The 22,622-nt window shown below is 40.6% G+C and overlaps 1 protein-coding gene across 1 annotated transcript; it reads right to left on the reverse strand.

Annotated features, from left to right (window-relative positions):
* Positions 1-9,940: 9,940 nt before the first annotated feature.
* LOC309593371 (carbonic anhydrase 3-like) lies at positions 9,941-21,178 on the reverse strand (the record flags this gene model as incomplete). Its single annotated transcript, XM_082317786.1, has 7 exons — positions 9,941-10,060; positions 11,270-11,425; positions 13,991-14,056; positions 15,961-16,053; positions 17,626-17,744; positions 20,870-21,067; positions 21,142-21,178. The coding sequence occupies 7 exons, from the start codon at positions 21,176-21,178 to the stop codon at positions 9,941-9,943; spliced, it is 789 nt and encodes a 262-aa protein (XP_082173912.1).
* Between the last annotated feature and the right edge of the window lie 1,444 nt (positions 21,179-22,622).

Below are 22,622 nucleotides of genomic sequence, written 5' to 3' on the forward strand. Positions count from 1 at the left end.
GGAACATGAATCAGTGGTGTGTCCTTGCTGTGGTACACGCTGACCTGCACTAACAAGAGTGCAGCCGGCAGGTTGACGGGAGTGATAATTTCTGTCTTCAACACTCGTGCAACTGGTTCTGGAGTGCAATTTTGAGCCTGCTAGTATAAGAAAGACATTGAATAAGTGCTGCAAGTGCAGTGGAGGCCCGGCAAGACAGTTATTGGGCTGGAGCACATGACAGGCAAGGAGAAGCTGAGCACGCTGGATTCGTTCAGTCAGTAGAGCAGGCTAAGATATGCCTGCTTTAATTCTGTTTCACCTCAGTGCCTGACTGCAGAACGATGGCACCATACGACAGAACAGTTTTGGAATGATTGTTTTGTGCCTAGTACAAATATTCATGTAACATACCTTCTATTTTAATTAGGAATCTGGAAAATAATACAACAAAAAAGAAGCTGCAGAAAGCACCATATTGTTTTGCAGCTGATTGCGCATAGCACGCCTGGCAGTGTGCAAAAGACATTCACACGGTGCTTTTCATTGAGCATGCCATAGTTGGTGTGACATGTCACAGCCCAGAAGACAGTTTGTCATATGCCTTCCACTTCACTGAAATTCGTGCCAGGCTATGGAAAACATGGTAGGCATGAATGGAAACCTATCAACAGCCAGATCTTTCTCTGCCAAAATAAAAAGAACAACAGACTGAGTTAAATTATGTTGCTATTATGTCACAATCCCCATTTTTTTCCCACAGTTTCTATTGTCAAAGAGCAGAATCTGATACTTACAGACTAAAAGTAGATAGCTCTATAAAATAATCTTTCTGCCAGGATTTATTCTATTTTTATTGCTACTCATCTACAAAATTCCAGAGCTGCTATAGCATGCTCTGCTCCGCCACTTACGTTATTTAAAAGTCCATATGAACAAAAATCTATTCTGAAACAAGAAAAAATGCAAATTTTGTTAGCAATTTTTTCACGTTCTTAGGTAAAGGTTTTTATATGTGGGTGAACTAGAAAAAAACCGCCAAGTAAACACATTTAGGTGAATGTTAAAAATGTGTTGACACTCTTGGCTGGAACGCTGGTTAAAACACTTGCCGTATTTCAGCATATGTTCCCATCTACCCACTTTGCAATGCAGTGCAGCTACAACACATAATTGTGAGCTCATTTGGATAATTTCTGAATGCCATCCAGGCATTTCTGTCAACTGCATTGTTTTGCCTGCTACCTTTCAATTCCTTTCAAAGCCCTGGAAAATATTTGCTTCTGCATGCACACACACACACGCAAACACACATCACCCATGTTTAATTGCCAGAGCCGACATGTTTGCTTCATTGAATATATAGCAGGCTAGGTTGAACAACCAAAACACGCTCAAGAAGTGTATTACTCGATGGGCAGAGGACCACATTAGGTTCGGGATAGCAGCTTGCGTCACTACAGTAGTGGCGATGGTAATGCAAGATAAACAGAAACATGCATTTCTGTAGAAAGATCTCATCTGCAAAAGTCTACCTGGTGCTCATGAGATGGGTCAACCAGACTGCTGCCTAGTGCAGGGAGCTCATAAAGTACTCCAACAAGTCTGGCAACTCTTTGTCAGCCTGTTTGTACAGAAAATCCAACAAGTCCACATTTGCTGCACCAGTACAGTTTGCAGCCTGCAGTGACCATCTCCTGTGCAAAGAGAAGCATGCTTTTCTAGACCAGACATAGGTAAGCAAGAAAGTGTCACCAGGAGAAAGACTGATGATGGAAGCCCCCCCCCAAATCCTGCCAAAATTTAAAGAAAAAAAATCATGAGAGCAAACTCTAGAACAGAGCCTGCTGCTAGAGACAACCCTGGCACAAGTTAAGCAGTAAGATAGATAGCCATTGAGAGAGACTGGCAAAATACTCTATAGATCTTATCCAGTACATATAAATAGAGAAGCATAAGGAGGAACCATGTCCAGAGCAAGACCCGACGCTGGATACATAACACTGAGCCACAGATTATTTTGGAAACATAAGTGAGAGGGGTTTCTGGGCTGTGGCCAGTGTAATTATGGATATGGAGTTGGATTTAGCTTCTGTTATGGTGAAGCCCATGCCATTTCCTTCCCCTGGGGCAACCTGGGGCATATTCCAAATGGAGTAAGTGTAAATAATGAAGTTATTTGTATGCTTTAACTAAGTGTCCATCTAGTGATGGAAAAAATAGAATCAGATCATAAATTCCAGCAAACACCAACAGCATAGATGGATCATACAGAGATTCCCAGTGACAAGGAGTAGATGGGAAAGCTTTCTGCAGGTAATACTGCCTTGTGCCCTATCCATCTGGGCTGTTTGGCAAAGCTCCACATCCCAGTTTAAGATAATATGAATGTTCTCACATATTCCCTCCACCAGTTCCAGCTAGGGAAGCTTGACATTTTTTGTGCATCAGACAGCCCAGACAGTGAGTCAGAAGCTGAGGCAAGGAGACGTTCAACAGCTCGTCTTCTTCTGACGGGTTGTAACCATGCGTTGCTATGATGCTTATTTACCGGGCGCAAATGTTTCTCTATGCATGCATAAATGGAATTTATCTACTCCTTTTTCTGCCACATAAGGTACTCTTGAGTAGTAGTGTTGCCTTTTGTTCAGCATTTAGAGAATTACAGAGCAAGCGAATACCAGAAACATATTTAAAACTGGCTAACCCTTCAGTCAGATCCTGTGACAAGTGAACACTGTGCTTCCAGCATGGATGACAGAGAGTAACTAGGACAGCCAAGCTCAGCAAAGTAGCATGAGCAGCAGATTTTGTCAGGTTTCCGAAAATGACTATTGACTCTCAATACTCACTTCTATTGAATTTAACTAATACAATTTAAATTATTTATTTTATGCTATTAAATTTTAACCATTGAAAGTTCAAATTGATTGGAATATAAAACAACAGAAAGCAAAACTTGGTGTAACTCAGATCATATCCCTGGGTAAAAGGTCACAGTCAGGGTCCAGCAAGAAGTTGCTTTTATAAAGAAATGCTGGGCAAGATTCTCTGCATTAGACCTTCGCTCCCCATCACCTCTAAGAGCAGGAGGAGGTACCTGTATACACAGCAAATATTATGATTTTGGGGTTTTAAGGCTATGGGAAGCACACATAGGAGCTCTGGTTGGTTCAAAATATTTTATGGGACTTGTTACAGTGGCATTGAATAGTCTCATGATGGACACCAGTATAAGAACATAATTATTTTCACTGTTAATTAATACTGTATTCTTTTTAAGTTCTAGCACAATTACTACTTTATAGGCAGAGGACATGTTCCATATCCTCAACTTTATTTAGGTTACACCGACTCCATGCCTTTTTCAGGATTTTTCAGTGGTGGAAGTTATAGCAAAGTGCTCTAAGACATTAGGCATGGAAAGTATTGTTTCTAAACTTGCATCCCCTACCTTTCCCGACAGAGACAATGAAATCAGTGTTTCAATTATAGGTCTTACACACTGTTGGGCAACAAATCAACTTTCATCTGTTTATTCAAGGGTCGGTAGCATTTGTTTAGCTGTAAATTTCGGTATGCTGCAGACACCGATGCCATCCGTTGCTCAGTGATGCCTGACAAGAAAAATTATTCCTTGATTATACTCTTTCTCCAACAGAGATTTATTACACAGACAATGCACAACACTGTGGGAGCTTGTAAATTAGGGCTTAATGGCTGGCAGCCTGCAGTGTTAAGAAAAAAAAAAATTACTCTTCCCTGAAAGAAGCGAACTTCAATGGCAATACCTTTGTTTTTTAATTCAGTGGAGAAATTATCATAACCATGAAGGATGATTGAGACATCATGTGCAGGGAGAAAAGGGCTATGTAGACTGAAAGAGCTCGTCATACAGGCTCTTACTAGTATGCAGGGCAAGGTGTCCTGCAGTCCCGGTCTCATAATTACTCAAATCAGCAACCAATCTGGTGCATATCGGTGGGAGATTTTCATCTGTAGCTCCTCTTACCTTGTGACAGGATTCTTTGGGACTTTAGGAATGGAATTAGCTGGACTTTTCTCAGCCTATAGAAGCAAAAGCACTTTTATATAGACTTTTAATGAATAAACATGCAGGCAGAATATAAAAGCTTTTTAGATAGAAATGGAACTACCAACATTTACTTAAACACAGGATATTATAGCTCAAGAATAACTTGGATAAACTGCATTTGTTTCAATGCTTATTTAGTTACTCCTGCTGGACTAGAGGAGCCTGCACTGCGTGACAGCTCAGGCCTCCTGTTAGCTGCAAGCAGTGTCAGAAATGTGAATGCTGAGGAACTGGCTCCACCGTGTGGGCTATGGGAAATGAACATTGCAAGTCCAGCAAGAAGCAGCATCCTTCACCTCAGTTTTCAGTAAGGATGCTTGCATTGTCTATGGGATAAAGTTAGGATGAATAGCGGGAATGTCGGTAAAAAAGAAAAAGAATACTGGGAGGAATTGGAAGAATTAAAAGTCTTAATCCAGTAAAGCTTTATTATTGCCACCATACAGGTCTGAGAGAACTGGCCCATGGTGTCGCTGGTCTAGCCCAGCGAGGAAGCTGGTCGAACTCCAGGAAGGAGTTTTGAGTTCTTCAGCAGTTTTCTGACAGATCTTCTGCAAGATATTAGTAACAGCAAAAGAGTGACAGCGTGCTACTCAAATTCACCAAAGGCATGTTTTTCCCTAACACCTACTACATGTTCTGCGTACTGATGGCATGACAGAATTGGAAAAGCATGAGTTAACGTAAACCTCTCGCTTGGAGAATTAGTGGCACAACCAGTGAGACTTACTTTAAGATTTCCCATACAGATAACATTCTGTGTAAGCCTCCTGCGTGTGCTAAGTCCAGCTATGGTTCGGTAGTGTAACCACTTCTTCTGCATACCTGATGGCATCATCTCTTCCGACTTTCCTGTTGGATTTTCTCCTAGAAAGGCCGGATGCCATCTCCAGGGAGATCTTGTTAGATAGAGTTCTTAACAGAAGTGTTGCAATTTATTGTGCCAATCTTTTCAGTTTTCTGAAGCAGAGAGAACTCCTTTGACTGGATGGAGTTTGCTCTGCTGTCCTATGTAATTTACCATCTCACTTAACGATAATTGTCATTCTCATATACATATATTCCTATCAATCCTTCTTCATTTGCACCCATGTTCTTCACAGTCATCCTTATTGAAAGTGAGATATTCATTTAGACCGTGGACTTAGATTATCTTTGCCTCATCCTGATTGCATAGAAGCCACATTTCTTTCTTCTCCATCTTCCTTTTTCATGGCTGATTTTCCATCTACTATGTATTTTTTTCAAAAGTAAAAATCGACGTGACTTCTGACAAAGTTCACTTTACTTACATGATCTCTGACATCAAAGGTGATACGCTTTCCTTGGCTAATGATTTGCCTTTTCGTTTCGTACTGTCACTTACTCCCAACAGCCTTTTTGGTCATTATTCATCAGTAAGTGCAGCGTTCCTTTTCTGTGGTTTGCAGTGTAAGATCCAGAGATTTTAGAAGTTTTTGCTTTAAAGAACAGCGTTTCCCTCATTTAAGTGCATGGACTTCTTCAGTTCAGTTAACTCGCATTTACACAAATACTGAATACCTGCCTTTTTGAAATTAAAAGCTTTGAAGATGCAATTCTATCTGTCAATTTGAATGGAAGCAACCTGCAACAGTCAATGCAAGATTCACTTCAAGGACAAGAATACTTGTTCACTGAAATCCAAACAATAATTGCATAGCACATAATCTCCTGTTGGATTCATGATTAACTGATAAAGAAATCTGGCATTTGTTACATACAGGATTAAGTGGATTCTACACATTTTTGCAAGTATTTTGCTGTCCAGTCCAAATGCAGAAAGTTAAAATGTTCTATAATAACACTCTGTTGGTGTTTATTGTCCTAGTAATATCACAAGGTCTTCATCTGTATTCAAATCTGTTTCTGTGTTTTAATGAACACAAAACTTTACAGCCTTTCTGTCTCTCCCTCACAAATAACCCTGAGCTGGTCCATTTTATTTAATTTTCTTTAAGAACATTTCATTTTCTTTAAGAACAAAATGTGTTCTTAAAGAAAAGGTGAGTCTGATTTGATCTGCAATTCATCATTAGCTGTACATTAGCTGTAGTCTTTTTTGGGGGGAAAAATGTTATAACGTGTTCTATTAAATTCTTGGTTTGGGAAATAAAATAATTCCTGAATACACACTCTGTGCTGCAATACTGACAAAGATAAATGCCCGAATTCATTGAGATGGAAGGCAGGTAGATGAGGTGGAACACACTGTGTGGCTGCTTCCTGTGCTGAGGCACAGGACAAAATGCCTCAGGAAGAAACAGCTATTGTTTTATTTTGCTAAACTCACTGACAATATGAACATTCTTTAACTCTGGTTACTTGGCAAATAAACACCAACAAGCAGATCCAGGAGAGTCTTTCTTTCAGATACAGTAAAAATAATAAATACTATTTTCATTTTGTAGTAGAAATACATAACCATAGCTGGTTGTATACTGAGGATCGTACCAGGAATTCACAGTTCAGTTATGAATTTACACCCAACTGAAAGATGGCCACAGCTGGCGGGAAACTTGTTTCAGTTAATCAAAAAGCTTTGAAACTGTAGGAATAAGCTTTTAATTTTCTAGTAATTGCTGTTGTGAGGTGTGGAAGGCTGGAAGGTGGTAATTCATCTTAATAATTTGCCTGCCCTGCTGAAATTAATATATACATTATATACACTAAAGTAGTCAAGGATTTAGTGCACCACACTGCTTAGGGTAATTTTTACTTTTTTTTTAATTCATCAGTGCCCAGAGGCTTTTTTCTCTGTTTAAGATAGATGAGGCAGCAGGATTAGAGTCCACATAACATATTCTTAGTTTGTTACCAATGTAATCAGTACTAAGCTACACTATTCATCAAAGAGAGAAAGGCAGTGGAACAAAACTATGTACGCTTTATTCTTCAAGACAAAACCAAAAGTGTAAAGCATATTTGCAGTGAGGTTGATGCTTTTGTGTAGTAATAGTTTGATAGTGGAATCAGAGCAAGTGCACGAGGGAATAACACAAATTTCAGTCTGTATTTTCCTTTGTGCCAACATCCAAAGCATGTGTTTGCTGGTTGAACCAAACCTACTATGTCAGTAGTTGATAAACTTCTGCCTATTCTGCCTTTCAAAAGCAGTAGAGAGAACATGCATATAAAGCAAAGTGCACTCAGTATCTGATTTTGTGGGCAATTAAGATATTATTTCACTTTAACAAGTGTGCTTAAAAAGTATAAATTAATCAGGAAATTTCAGAATGATGTAGCACTTCAGCTAACTGATCCATGTGCTTCTTGCAAGAAACTAAAATTCATATCCAAGTTAGTGATATTCAAGATCAGACATGAATGTATGTATTTTGGGAAGATGTAAGAGAATGTTTGTGTCCAGGCAAGAAATAAACACTTTTTTTTTTGGACCTGAAAACAGAGAACAAGTGATACCATTCTGATGTCTCATATTTTTGAGGCTCTGTTTGATTGGATACACAGAAACCAGGATGAGATATTAAACTAAATTCCAACAGCTAAAAAGGCGATTACTAGAGTGTCTGTCCACCCATGTATTACAAGCATATGTATCAAAGAAGAGAGTGGCGAAGTTTTCTAGTACATTCTTGTTACTTTCAATCATCACTCAGCAGTAGAAATAAAACCAGAAATCAATTTTTTATGTAAGTCTATTTATTGGTTCTCTGAAGACACAAAAGCTGTTATTTCAAGTGCAGGCAACTAATCTTGTTTTATTGCCCCAATAACAAGAGATTAAAACATCACAGTCAATGGCTTTTAGGTAGAAAGACTCAAACTCTTGTCTCAGTTATTTGTGTTGAAATTTTCTCAACACCAACTGCATATGGATATGAGAAGAAATTTTACATGTAAGACATAGTACAGTAAAAAAAAATGTTGCTTATGAGCTTTCTGTAGAAACATTTTTATGTGTTGAGAAGATTTAAAGATTCAGGAGTTTAAAGAAGATCTAACAGACTCTTAGTATCAATACCGATGCAAGTGCTGCACTCATAATATCAAAAGCTGATCTTCTGATAAGATTAAGCCAATGCCAAAACATTTGTAAACAGGATTCAATCAATACTTTAGTTTCTGCTGACATGAACTTGGTTTTTAAAATGAAACTGCTTTATACTAAGAAAAAATACACTTCTAATAAACTGAAATATTAATTCTCAATGGGAATCCAGCAACTCTTCGAACATTTCTACATGAATACAAAGGATCAAACTCTGCCCTCAGTTTCATTCCTGAATTCTCACTGAATTATGCTGGTAATAACAGCAGAATTTGTCCAGTGTTGCCCATTCATTACTTCCCCGTTGGAGCACCATTTTTTGAGTAAAGCTGAAAAGCAAAATAGTGAAGAACTGGGAAATGCCTATTCTAGCTGTTTGTAACCCTGCTTTTTTCAGACTTTGACATATGCCTTATAAATGTTGCTGTGAATGTGTTTGTGGCAACACCTGCAGAAGAACACCCTCTGGCACTGACTGATGAGTTGCAGGAATATAGAGAATCCAGAAGCTTCGTTTGCAGGAGGCTTTACGCACCAGCTTTGACCACCCAATCTCCTGTATGTACACTACTGAATAATCACCCTGATCGTGAATATAACGTAGGAGATCTTTGCTCACATAGTCTGCATGTGGGTTCAACCTAGATGGTACTTGTGTTATGCTGTTTAGGAAGCAGGCTGAAATGATAAAGTTTACATGATGAAGGACAGGGGAAGATGATTTAGAAGTTTCTGTCTGCCAGTGATTCCTTGCTCAGATCGTATGTGTGCGCTGACATGTCCCCCCAGAAAGTAACAGAGCTAAACAGACTCCACTGAGAGTCCCTGACTACACAGAGTCACAGTAAACAAACACTTAGGTGACTTAATCTGGATTTTTCAGTAGTGGGGAAGACAAATGACACATATGAGTGACCCACAAAGGCCCTCTCCATATGCAACAAAATCCCTAACAGGTGAAATCGTTACTATGCAGATTAAGATGTCAAAAATAAAAAAAACAGGCAGAGCATCAAAACTAAAAATCCATCATCCTGGGAGGTAACATAGAGCAGCAGAAGGCACTTCCCCCTCAGGAATACTACAGCTGCTATACTAAATACAAGGCAACATGACACCAGCAGCACTCTCCAGCTGGATGGGTGAAGTAACAGCAGCAGTGAAAGAAGAAAAGATCAATGGGCAGCAGCACGACATGGCAAAGACAGCAAGTGCTGAAATGACAGCAAGGTATCTTCTCTTCTTCACACACAGGAGCCGAGTGTGCCTGATTGTATCCCCAGAACGCTAACCTAATCTTGGATAACAAACTATGAACAAGAGAGGGAAGGAAAAATCTGGTATATTAAAGAGGAACTTATTCTTTGGATGTTCGCACTGGAGGTGGGTTATCTGAGGACGATCACTACTAGCGATGCTGTAGGAGCAGGCATTTTACCTCCTGTTCATGGACTGTTGACCCACTGTTATTTCTGCTTCCCTGAACTACTGGTTCATTTTTCTGCCTTTACTACATTTCCTTTGAAATTAATTTTAAATATTGAAACTGAGCCCATTTTTCTTACATGACTACATGCCAGAGAAGTGACACTATCACAAATCCTGAGGCATTTGTGGTCAAGAATCACGTATATCTCATATTTCCTTATTAAGGTTAGTATTTGCATACAGTATTTTGTCTGCTTTCAAAATCAGATTCAGTTTTACCACTCAGAATTTCAAGCTGAGAAACACAGATCTGGATCCAGAGGAAAAGCAGTAGACAGCAAAAACTAACTACACTTTGGGATACAGGGATTTTCTCACTCTGGTTCAGCAGAGTGAGACTTGAGACTTCACTTGAATGAGGCTTTCACTATCCTGCCTTTCACAGGCTGAGGTGGGCGCCAGTTATCAACCAGTGGGCTCACAGGTTCGTTCTCACCATTCTTGGAAAGGCTACGGAGCTTTGCCATCTGCAAGGAAGAAAAATTAAAGTGTCCATGTGAATTTACCTGGAAGCAGTGTGGACCTTGATGCCTACAACAAACTCTGAGACAGAAAAGGAATTTTCTTTTATAATGACAAGCATACTGCTAGAGATTATTGGTAGAGATCACTGCAGCCCAACAGCTAGCACCGTTTCTGTGGATCTTTACACTCTTCATCCACAGAACAGTTCATCATCTGACCCTTGCCTGGGCTTCTTTTGGATTTTTCCCTGATCCACACTTACAATGTGGAAAAGAATAGGGGCCTCCTGTGACCCTGCTGGAGCTGGACTGCAGTCAAATCACTTGTGAAAATATGACTATCCATGAAGGAGGATGCACATTTAAGTCTATGCAAGGTAGTCTGATAGAAAAAGCTGGTCTGCAGCAGTTCGTATTTAGTTCTATAAGGCAGAGAAATGTATGCCAACTGGGTTATTAAGTTCAATCATGAATTCAGCACTTAGCCATTGTTCTCCAAATTCATTTAAATTCAGTGTTGCTTTGTTGTTACCCTTTCATCAGAATGCAAAATAAATTTGTTCTGAAAACAGCCAAATCAGTAAAAAGGCTATACCCTGACTTGTACTGCTGAAGCAGAAAATAGTATAAACAACCAAAAGTTTTAATGCAAGAACTACAAAGAAGGTCAACTTATCCAGACTGGCTCTCTATTCTTTTTCCTGTGTAAATGCACATTTGAGCGATATGAATACAATTAGTATATTAATTTGGATTAAGATTCAGGTTTGCAGGTTCTAGCTAGTTTGATCCTTCTCACTGACAGCTTTTAGGAGGTCAAGATCTGGACCAGCAATTTGTTAAACTGGGAAACCAGCTAAATGTTAGTCTCACTTGCCACTTAATGCTGAAGCACAGAGAACGAACTGAGGCTGCTGTGATGGCTGAATTTTGTGGCTCGGGGGCACTTCTGCCTATGCAGGTTTTCAGGATTCCAAGAACACTTCTGCTAAAGCTATTTCCAGGAGGTGTCTAGGAAGACAGCCTGATTCTCAAGGTCAGTTTTACAGTCCATTGCAACAGTCCACTCTGCAGGCAATTTCTCACAGTCCTCAGCTAAAGCCTTCCTTATCAAAAAAGGCAAGGTAACACAGGGCTTGCAAATCATCACACTGACATACTGAGACACTGCTGAGAACGGGTAAAGGAGTAGCAGAAGTAGCTGGAGTTTACCTGATCTGAGCTGACTTCAATCGGCTCCCTCAAGAGAATCCAAGTGATGCACTCCTCGCAGGGGGGTGTAGTGAACGAACCATGATAGGTCCAGTAGTCCCGAGATTTGGGGAAAAGAATTGAAGGATCAAAGTGCTGAAAAGGAGCCTCTTTCCCCTTAGAGAAACAAAAACAAATTCTCTGCAGTAACTCTAAGGATATGCATCTTAAAAGACATCAGTATCTATGTTATTATAAAGGGAGTAATTAAATACAAAGATTCATGCAAAAGATCAATCTCCTTTTCTTCCTGTCAAGCATTTACCCTGCAATTAATAATAACTGACATTTTGATTCCATTAATAAATTAAAGTAAATTACAAACTGAATTGTGTGGGACCAAAGCAAATTCATTGTTATATTTTTCTATTCTGGAATTATAAAAATTTTGTTTTATTTTGGGTCACCTGGGATAAAAGTTAAAGGCTGTGGCACTGCAGGTACTGGTACCCTTTTTATCCAATAGAACAGTGGCCAGGCATTTATCCCAGATTCGTTACAGTCTTCTCCTCTATCTGAAGGAATTTAAATCTGCATGTCTCTTTCTTCCCAAAATTGTGCTCTAATTACATTGTCATGGTGACACTCTCAATCTTTTTGTTGGCACTACTACACTTAATGTAAAAAATTAAAATATTTCCTGGAAGAGCACTGGATCCTGAATGTCTTAAAACTAAAGGTGATTATCACCAGACAAGGGAGAACAGCAGACACCAGACAACATTTCCTGAAAAGTTTTTCTTTTCCACCAAATGGGATACTCAAGAGAATATCTCCACGGAAGTGTGATGAGACTTCCTTGTGGCCTCAGGGTGACTAGAACTAAACAAGAAAGTTCAGTTCTCTACTGGTATTTAGGATGCAGTTCTGGAAAGCAAAATCTATTATTCCTAATTCTTTCTTCTATCATGGAGAATCTTCTCTTCTGGGAACAGAGTATTACCCTAGAAAGTGCAATGGGAGCACCTGAAATCTTTTCCACACATCCTTGCACAAAATATGGGTGGAAAGAATAACATCAAGACTCCAAATATATCTTCCTGACAAAATTATTCTGTAAATTCAATACGAGTTTGCAAATAACTCCACAAACAAAATTGTGCTTTTTCAGTAAATACAGGACACTGTCCAAGAAACTCCTCTGTCTGTAATGTATCATAACAATCGAAACTGCATATGTGATAAATACACCAGTGATACCATCCATTAATTTTTCCTGAAAAGTAAGTAATCTTGGTAAAATGTATGTGATGACAGGGGAAAAAAAAAAAAAGAGATAATATACAAGATGTGGTTGTTTGCATATGCACCTATCTTTCTCTGCTTTTCTTTAACTATTGTTTTTTCCAGAACCCCTACAGAGAATACCTGTATATAGGAAATCAGACTTCTGTTTTTTTGCTGTTAGAAGTCATAAAATCTCCAGTTAGGCAGTCTCAGATAGAATGTAATGGAGTGGATATCACTGCCATCTTGTCATCATTACATGACACAGTGTTTCATAGGGTGATCGATCAACTTTTTATTAACTGTGGCAAAGCTCTTCTGCATGTAAATGGCCAAAAAATGATATAGGGATTATGAGAAAAAACTGAATCTGTATCAAGACAGAGATCATTGACACAGCACGGGGAGCAACGGGTAGTGCAAAAAAAATGACCTTCAGTTCCTTCAGCAGAAAGAACTGAATTGTATCTGAAGACTAAGAAAAGGTTGAAAAAATAAAATTAATAGGACTCTGAGTGAGGAGAGAACAGATTTCAGGCTCAGGCCCACACATCAATGGCAGTACATACATACATAAATTAAATGCAAGAAATTCTGCTAAATTTGGAAGAAAGTGCTTACAAAATTTGTAAAATTCAGTCCTGGTGATCTGGTGCTATGTTCAATGTCAAATAAAAAAAGGGACTTTTCTTTTAGCGTCATTAGAATCATAAAGCTTATCGTGAAGTAGATTTGCTAAAGTATAGCAACTTAGAGGTTAGGTTTATGTTAAATAATACTGTTAAATAACAATAGATGCAGTATCAGAATTCTCTGCAAAGAACTCTCTTCTGCAGTTGTACCTATGCAATAGGTATGGACTTTGGTCCTTAGATCATTAGTTAAACTGAAAAACAGTTTAGAATAGGCTTGCAATGCTATTTGTGCTAATATCATAGGAAGACGGATCCTAGGACTGGTGCAGAAACTGTACCATGTAATCCCTTTTATACATTAATTCAGTTCCATCTTAAAACTAAGAAAGTTTTTTTAATGTCTCTTACACTGACTGGGAGCTTGCTCCATCAGTCCTACTAGTTTCTTCTCATTTCAGGCTAACTAAATTTCTGACTGAATTATATGCATGTTTCGGCCACTGCTGTCCTCAAATTCAAAAAGCTTTTCATTTCTTCTTGATATTTGAACATTAGCATATTTTTACAGAGCAGTATCAATAAGACTATCAATTGTGCATGCAAGGATTGACACAAAATCCTCTTCAACAAGAATACTTACAGAAGTGAGGAGTTAAATGTTTACTTAAGTAAAAGAAAGTGTCCTGCTCCACAGTCAAATGTAGCACCAGAGGTGATACTGTTAGGTATCAGAATGATGCCAAAAAGAGTGAATCTAAACTTCTGATTTCTGCTTCTGCTGCTTTTCAACTACATTATACCACAAAAATTGTTTTGATACCTTGGTCTTAATGTTATCAATTTCTTCAAGAATTCTCTTCATCTCTGGTTTGGGAGTTTTTCCAACCTGTAATGCAAAGCGCAAGTACTGTATTTTTTCATGTTCCACAGTATTTGAAAGAAATTCAGTACATCCCATCTGTCAAGTTAGGCAGCAGTACCCTCAGAGTACTATGCAGTACAGACTGACACAAAACTATGAGTATTAAAAGAACATCTGGAATAGCACACTCGAGTAACTGTTTAATTGCTTTGCAATTAAGAAATGTGTTGAAAGACTCTGCAAGGTATTTCCCGCTGTCTGAGGAACAAACTGCTCACTCAGACCGTGTCATCTACCAGCCTAGTCCTTGGCTCCTGGTTTGAAAGCAACCCGTAACCACTGTGAGATATATGAGCACTCAGCAAAGTGTTGATTGCCTGAGCAGCTGGAGTTCCTGCAGACAGTTCAAACATTCTGCAGTGCATATACAGTCAGATCAGACTTGATGTAAGACATATGATGACATTCATGTCATGACCTCCTCAAGCTATGCAGGGGGTCACTGTATTGTTTGTGTTCATGACGTTCAGCACTTCCAAAAGCTTTGACATGGCTCTGCATCCCGGAAGAGTAAAGATAGTATTCATAAGCCATGCTGTTATTGACATGTCTTGTTCCAAAATAGATTAAATTCAGTTCTTCAGGAGATAATTCAACCTCCGTTTTAGCAATACCCAAAAACCCAGTCATGGAATATGACAAACCCAGAACAAAACAACAGCTCCTACACCGACAAGCAAGAAGGAAACAGGGAAAGAAGGCCAGAGAAGATATAGTGATACTACTTAACTTTTCTAGACCTTTTAGCTGACCTTAGCATGGTTAATAGGAACATAACGTTATACTATATAAGTTGTGTTTTACAAGATAAAGCTTTAGCCTAAAATAGACCAAAAAAATGACAAAGGAAGAATAACTGAAGGACATAGTCATAGGGGAGAATCCGGACAGGTGCTGACCTTCTGTCACTTTCAGTTTAAACTAACCACAAGCAAAAAGGTCAGGCCGGCTAACAGTATAACTGAATTAAAATGACATTGGATCTAGCCTGTCCAGGGACACTGTGGTAAAATTAATTACATCCACTTGCTATTGCTTGTATGAATGCAGCTTACTAGTGATAAAACAATAAAAGGAGAACTATTCGCTGGCACTGTGTTCAAGCTGAAATGCCCACCTGTAGGTAAAATGACAGCCACATAGCTGAAGTTTGCATAATTTATCACTATTAGATTGTCTGCCTGTTAGTGTTTCTCAGTGACCTAGACCACATGCAGATTTGATAGTAGGACTGCTTGCTTTCTGTTAAGTTTATAAAAAAATCAATTGGAAAATATCGGTACGGTATTATTTTGTTATGAAGCTGCTGTATTTCACAGTTAAAATGTTCAGTGAACTTCTTTTACCATCAATTCTTTCAAGTACTTGGTCTTTTTGGAGCAGGTTTGTTGATCTCCTTTCGATTCCCAGCTCATATGGGGATTAGCAAGAGACCAAGGATGGGAATCAGTCAACATAACCTTGCTGACAGGTAGATACAATACCTGCTAGCAGACAAAGGGCAGGAGGAAACACTCTTCCTATGCCGACTGTCCTCCTCACTCAGTACACAGCACAGCACAGAGCTGGTCAGCTATCAGGGACAAAGTTAGCAAGTGTCCCAGGCTTGAAGTTGTGTGCCTCTTGTTCAATACCACCCGTGATATGTGCCACTGGTGTCACGAATGGTGTCAGAAGTCGGCTCTGAACGGGTTAGTGCATGGAATCTGGAGGGCCCAAGGACATATGTGACTTCAGTCTGTGCATCGCTTTGAATGTTTTCCTGTAAAATGATACAGTGCAGGGAAAAACGATGGGAACTTTTCCCCTGGCACAAGAGAAAGATGAAAAATACAGAAAATTATAAAGACTGAATATTTGCCACTTACTTTCAGAAAAATGCCCACAACAGCCACACCATCAGGTTGTTTCAAAGCTCTAGCAAAATTACCATGTTTTGGATTCCAGTGCACCATATGTAACTAAAAATCAATGAAACCTCAGTTATAAATGCAAGAAATTGCCAACAGTGCAATCTCACAACCTTTTACATTAAATTAAGAAAAGTTTCCAGTACACAGTAAGTAAAGGAATGGACACGAAGAAGAAAACTATACGTATTTCCTATTCCTGTTCCCATGCTTCCATGCGCTCACACTTTCTATAAGCATCACTTTGCATTTAATTGAAGCATAAAAGAAGGAAAATGGAGTTTTAACACACAATACCTTTAAAAATTAATCAGACAATTCAACTATAAACAGTTTAACCCAAGCACGTGACATGCACACATGCAGTGCATAAAACACCTACTGACACGCACTTCATCTCAAGTAGAGTTTTAGATCTTCATGTTATGCAGATAGCAGCTCAAGGATTTACACTGGCTTGTATGCAGTACATATTGGTTTGTATGTCTTACTCCTCTTGGCACATTGTACTGGAAAGGAGTGGAGACAGTAACCTGACATTTCTTTCTCATTTCTACTAAGTTTTTACATCTCCTTCCAGAAAATCTCTGGCTCCTGCATATAGCTACAAATGCTGCAACTAGCAGAGTGGAATCTCAAAATAAGTAGTGTCTGGAACATAGCGCCATACAAAAAAAATAGCAGTTTGGTGCATATTTTGAATGCAAATTTTTTACTTTTTTTTTTTAAACACAGTAACAATTATGTAAAAGAACAACAAAATAATTTGCCCTGAATATAAATTAATGTATTGCTCTCTGTTTCTTTTCTCTTGAGGATAAGGATATCATTGCTAAGGATAAAGGTGGAGCAGCCATATATCTTTGGTTGCATTGTAGCAAAATTTCATACATTCCAGGCTTTCTTCTCCTCTCAATAAATATTTGAGTACTGCAAACAAAAGCAAAGTAAAAAGTCTGTGCTTGAACTAACCAATAAATAGCTTGAGGGAGCAGAATTTGTCTGTTTAGTCAGCCACAGAAAGTAAAACACTAACACAGTTTGGCTGTGGCTAAGTAATGGGAAAAAAAACCCCCAAACATCTGTTTTCCACAGAGTCCTGAAAATAAACACAGAGATTTTAAAGCACAGATGTTCAGAAACTAGAGAATACTCTTTACCACTCTGAATCAGTTTTAAGGTGGATCTAATTTTGAATGTCAGTTTATCAAATGTGCTTTTAGCAAGTTTTTCTATTAATCAGTAATGCTTTCTGAAACTAACTTAGTAATTCAAGCTATACCAGAAATGGCTAAAAGCCAAAAAACATCAGCAGAAAACAGATCTTCTTATTTGGAAATAACAGATCGCTTTGTCTCAAATATTTTTAAAACATTCTAAAATACCAGCAAAAACTCTTTCTTGAGGAAGCAAATTCCATGTTAGTATATACTTGCAAAGATACATTTGTTGGCAGATGCAACTTATCCCACTGCATGCTGATGAATATTCACAAGTTTCATAGGTTTTAGAGAAAAATCCATAGCTAAATAGTTGCAAAATGGAGAATGGTTAATCTGTTCAGATGCACAACCAGTCAAATTCCAGTTAGTACTGAATACTACTATTAAAAATAAGTCCTACCTCTGCTGCATATTTCACCCCATCTATAACATGCTCAGAGCCATGGTCATCAGAAGAACCCCAATGCAAGTGAAGCTGACGCAGCCTGTAGGCTCCCGTGAGCGGCCCACCTCTCAGCACTGCAATTGATAATCTACATCAACACTAGCCTACAAAATGCTGACGCACACGTTTACTGAACGGGGACCTATACTTTGAAAGTGTGGGGCACCTCTTGTAAATCCAGCTGATTGATGTGGGGGGTCACAACACTCACCAGTTTACAAGATTGGGGCTGAATTCTGTTATCACTCAGGAAGAGTCCTGTTTGACGTGAAAACTGCGGAAGCTGCTGTGAGTCAAGCACAGCATCAAACCCCAGAAGCCCAACAAGACCCTTTTTTCTTGGCAAGTGGACACACTATAGTCCCTGATGTGGAGAGAGAAGGGAGGTATTCACAGCTGTTTCTTGTCAAGAAACGGTCTGTTGTGAAATGGTTGGGGATAGGACTGGGAAATTAACCCAGAGGTGCTTTGAAGCGTACCTCTAGTCCATGACTGGCATACCTTTGGCAGTTCAGAAAACTAAACAATGGTTACAGCACAGTTTGCTGCTTCTGAAAAAAAAAAAAAAGGGTCTATTTCTTGAAAGTGAAGGAAGAAAAGAAAGTTTAGATCAAATGAGTTAGAAAAGTGTTCTTGAGCAAGCAAAAGCTATAGTCCACATTTAACGTTGCCACCAATTAAACAAATTAAGAAGCTATTATTTCTGCTGTTCTTGGCCAAATAATGCTGACCACACTCAGCCTGACAGTTTACATCAACTCTGACTTTCAAAACATCACACCTGCTCTTTCAGTTTGGGGATTCTTTTGAGCATGGACTGCTTAGAGGATAAGCTCTCAAATATGTTTTTCATTCATTACCTAAGGCAGGAATGAGACGTGTTTCCTTACACAGAAAGCTGATAATGCAGTGCCAGAAGACCTTGTTTAAATAGCATTCAAGTTTGAACTTCTACCAATAGCTTTGAAGTTCAAAGTTAACACTGAAATAATATTTAAATCCTCTTGTGCCCAATGGTCTCAAATTAATTCTTGATATCATATGTATTGGAATACCTACACAGAGCAACAGGTTTGACTTTGCAGTTTCTCTTTTTAGTTGGTAGGTGTCACAGCCATTGGGGGGGCAGAAACAAAGCACTGTGTTGAGTTTTAGGCACGCAGTTGCTCTTATTTTTTGAGTTTGTTCATACATAAATAAATTTCCATAACTAATTCAATACAGTATTGAGTAAGACTTCTGTAGAAGCCTTTAATGGAAAATATGTCACATAATAATAATAGTAGTGATAATATTATTATCATTATTGTTTCACTTTGAATGTAGGAAAAATAAGACATAGACTCTAAGGCCCAAATCCTCACAAGTATTTGCTTGCCATTTCACACTGGAATCAATGGGAGGCAGGAACTTTCAGGAGCTGAATTTATGTGATTTACCTACATTTGCAAGCAAAATCAATATCAGAGTTAGAAACTCATTTAGCAGTCTTTTCTTACAAGTGGCCCTTTCCAGAGCTCAAATACTGTGAAGCACTTGGAAAGAGCACTTCATAATGGTATGCAGATCTCTCTAGCACAAAAATAAATCTTTTTAACATTCAAAAATTTCCATGTGATTAGATCAAAAAAAGGCTATCTTCAAGCTAGATTTCTTTTTCCAGTTAAAATCGGATCTGTGATTACTACTTATCCTCAGCTGCTGCCACCACAGAAGAGAACAAATGAAGGTAATGTTTATGAAATGCTTTCTCATGTGGTTTTTCAGAGCTGTCAAACATTGTATGTGATTCCAACCAGACACATCCCTATGAAAGGTTTGAGCCCTAAACTACTGTCCAGCAGCCTGCAGAAAGTTAGTAAAAGGAGCAGGAGTGAATGTACACACTGGGTGTCCAGAGGAACAAGAGATGATGGGGAGGGGAAAGGCAGGGAGGGAACGGAGGGAAGATGATTCGGAGGAAGGGCTGCACCAAGGGCTTCACTCTGCTTGGCCAAATCAGGGTCTTTTTCCAATACAGTTCCCTGGGCAGACACGTTCTTGGGCAGCCTCTGTCTAAACACTTCAGCCTTTAGGAAGCTGCAAAGACAGAGCAGAACCACCATGTGAAAAGGTTCATAATCAATTTACTTCCCATGCTTTGAGTCACGTGCTTGTGGAAGAGCATTCCGTGTTATAACAATAAGTGCAATTTACGGTTTGAGGCCACTGTGTAGAAACTGTGGTAATTAATATATACTAAAGCACCATACAAATACCTAACAAAGAGATGGTCCCTGTCCTACATAGCTCAGATTCCGTCTGAGAAATGTGGAACAATAACAGATAGCTGTAAAGGTAAATAAAGGAGCCCAAGGAAACAATGAGCTCATCAAAATAAACAAGAGAGAGAGTGATCTTTCAATGCACTGCAGATATATTTCATTAATTATATAGCTTGCTTAGAACAAAATCCCAAAACAAATGCCATCAAAGCAGATGCAGAAAAATACAGTGGAAAGTAACTCTGTTTTCCATTAATTAGATTGCTTTCCTTCTTGATAAAGGACTGATCAATATTGCATGCTCTTGAGATGTCTTCGCATTATATGATATCGTGAATTTATTATTCATTTTGATTGTTGTTGCCTGTCTGCATTCAGAGCTACACACTGATACAGCCCTGGAATCCGGTTTTGAACAATTTAACGTAGAGATTAGAGACTGCTCTCTCTCAATTAAATAACAAAGCTATTTTCATAAATGCTATTTTCACAGCTTTCAGGCTGTGGAGGCTCTTAAGACTTCCCATACAAACAGAAGAAATAAAGATCACAGATGGTGGAAACACACAGGTTTTGTTTATGAAGTGCCTCAGAGCACGCACTAGAAGCCCCTGGGTGACACTCTCTCCCCTTACACAAAACCTGAGGATGCAAAGTCCGTGCTGAAGGAGGTTACTTCGGGAAGAGAAGTCCACCTTCCTCCTGAGTCTGTATTTCAGGGGTGCCCCTGCAGCTACAGCCTCCCTGTCCCAGCTGGGGTGGACCTAAGCAAGGCTGGATCCACCAGAATAAACTCCGGGAGCACGTTTTTTACGTACCCAAATACTTTTCTCCATCAGCCTCCGTAGGCCAGGTACCACAGGACGTGTTTTGATTTCCAGCACTTTGCAAACCTCAATTCCTAACAACCCCCAAAAGCTGAACCAAAAACCAACCTGATCGATCAAAACTGTCATCAAAGACGACTCGGCAGGTGCGCCCATTATTCAAGATGGTTTTTGCTGCCCCAGGATCGTAACTGGCGTGCCAGGGGGCCAGAGAACTGTCGTGCTGCACGTCCTTGCTGTTGATCTCAATGGGCGACTGCTTGTCTCCCTTGGCCATGGGGTAGTTCTCATGCCAGTGCTCGGGTCCTGGGGGACAAAGGCAAGGAGATGTCGCTGCGGCTCACCCCCGGCCGGCCCGGCGGCCCCGCCGCCCCACTCACCGTTCTCGCTCTCGTAGCCCCACACGAACTGGGCCATGGTGCCGCTGCCCGCGCCCCGTCCCTCACCCTCCTCGGCTGCCCTGCCGGCGCGGTGGCCTCCTCCCTCCCGCCCTCCTTCCCTCCCGCCCCGGGGGGCTTTTTATAGACCGCCGCGGCTTCGCGTCCTCCCCTGAGGGGTGGGCAGGGGGAGGGCGGCGGCGGCAGGCTGCGAGGCGGGCAGGGGCGGGGGGCGGCCGCCGGGCCGCGGGGAGCCGCGGGGAGCCGAGGGGAGCCGCGGGGGCGGGGAGAGCCATTTTCTCCCCCCGCGGAGGAGGCAGAGGGATGCCGGCGGGACCCAGCGGCTCCCTTCATCCCCCTCCCGCCTCAGCCCGCCCTGCCCCGGGAGTGGGAAGGAGGCGGCTGCGCTGCCCCCAGGGCCCGACGAGAGCGGGCGGGCCGGGGCCGGTGCTGAACCTGCGGCAGAAATGGCGGGAGCGGCCCGCAGCCCCCACGGAGGGACGCGGAGCCAGGCTGGGGTGGGGGAGCGGCTGCGTGGAGAGCTAACCTGCTGCACAAACACGGGGAGCCAGCCAGAAGGGAAGGCAAGGCCCCAGCCCGGCCCACCCTGCTCGGTTTTCCCGTCTGCGGGCAGTGCTGCAGGCGTGAAGTCCGCCGGGATGATTTTGGGCAAGCTCCCAGGGCCGGCGGGCTTCAGAGCTCTGGCTTCACTGCTCTCACAAATACTCCCGTTTAACAGCTCCGAAAGACACCGTATCTGCCTGAAAAGATATCTCATAGCCTGCAAAACCACGCTGCTACGCAAAGCTAGCTTCTGCCAGCCCCAAATAGGGCCGTTGCTGACTATTCGGCCAAATTCGGGTTTGATGTTGTCCAGTCGATTCTCCATCATGCGGGGTGCTTTACACCAAATGCACTTCTCGTGTTAGGCAATTTAGCAGTCGATATTTCAGTCAGGAAAACAGCTGTTTTTCAGATGATGGAGAGGCTAGTGATGGGTATGGTTGTGTTAGTTGGCTTTGTCTCTACATCTATGTTGAATACTCAAAGGTTTTCTTTCAAATGCCAGCTTCGCTGCAGTCTCTCCCTTGGCTTTGTCAGTCTATGTTATCACTGCTGCAACTGTATCTACCTCGAGCTAAATACTACCTCAAACTACATACCTCGAGCTAAATAATAACCCAAGCTAAATATTTGGGAGTCAGCCAAGAAGCATCGCGAACCATGGAGATTTCCAACATAGTTGCAGCAAACTTGCTCAAATGCTCCTTGTACCCATCAGCACTGGAAAGTAGCATGGAAATAAATCTGCAGCTTTGAGAGGCTGTAAACCCGTTGTATTGGTGAGGTACAGGGAAAAGGTTGAGAAGCTGCAATACACAGAGCCTAAGATTAATTTGGTCGTATTTCATGTCCCAAAACCAGCTGGAAGATAAAGGTTCCCCTTCTAGCTTACCTATATAGCTAGGCTAATAAATAACTAA

The sequence above is a fragment of the Platalea leucorodia genome (assembly GCF_965183815.1).
Source record: "Platalea leucorodia genome assembly, chromosome: 1".
Lineage (NCBI taxonomy): Eukaryota > Metazoa > Chordata > Aves > Pelecaniformes > Threskiornithidae > Platalea > Platalea leucorodia.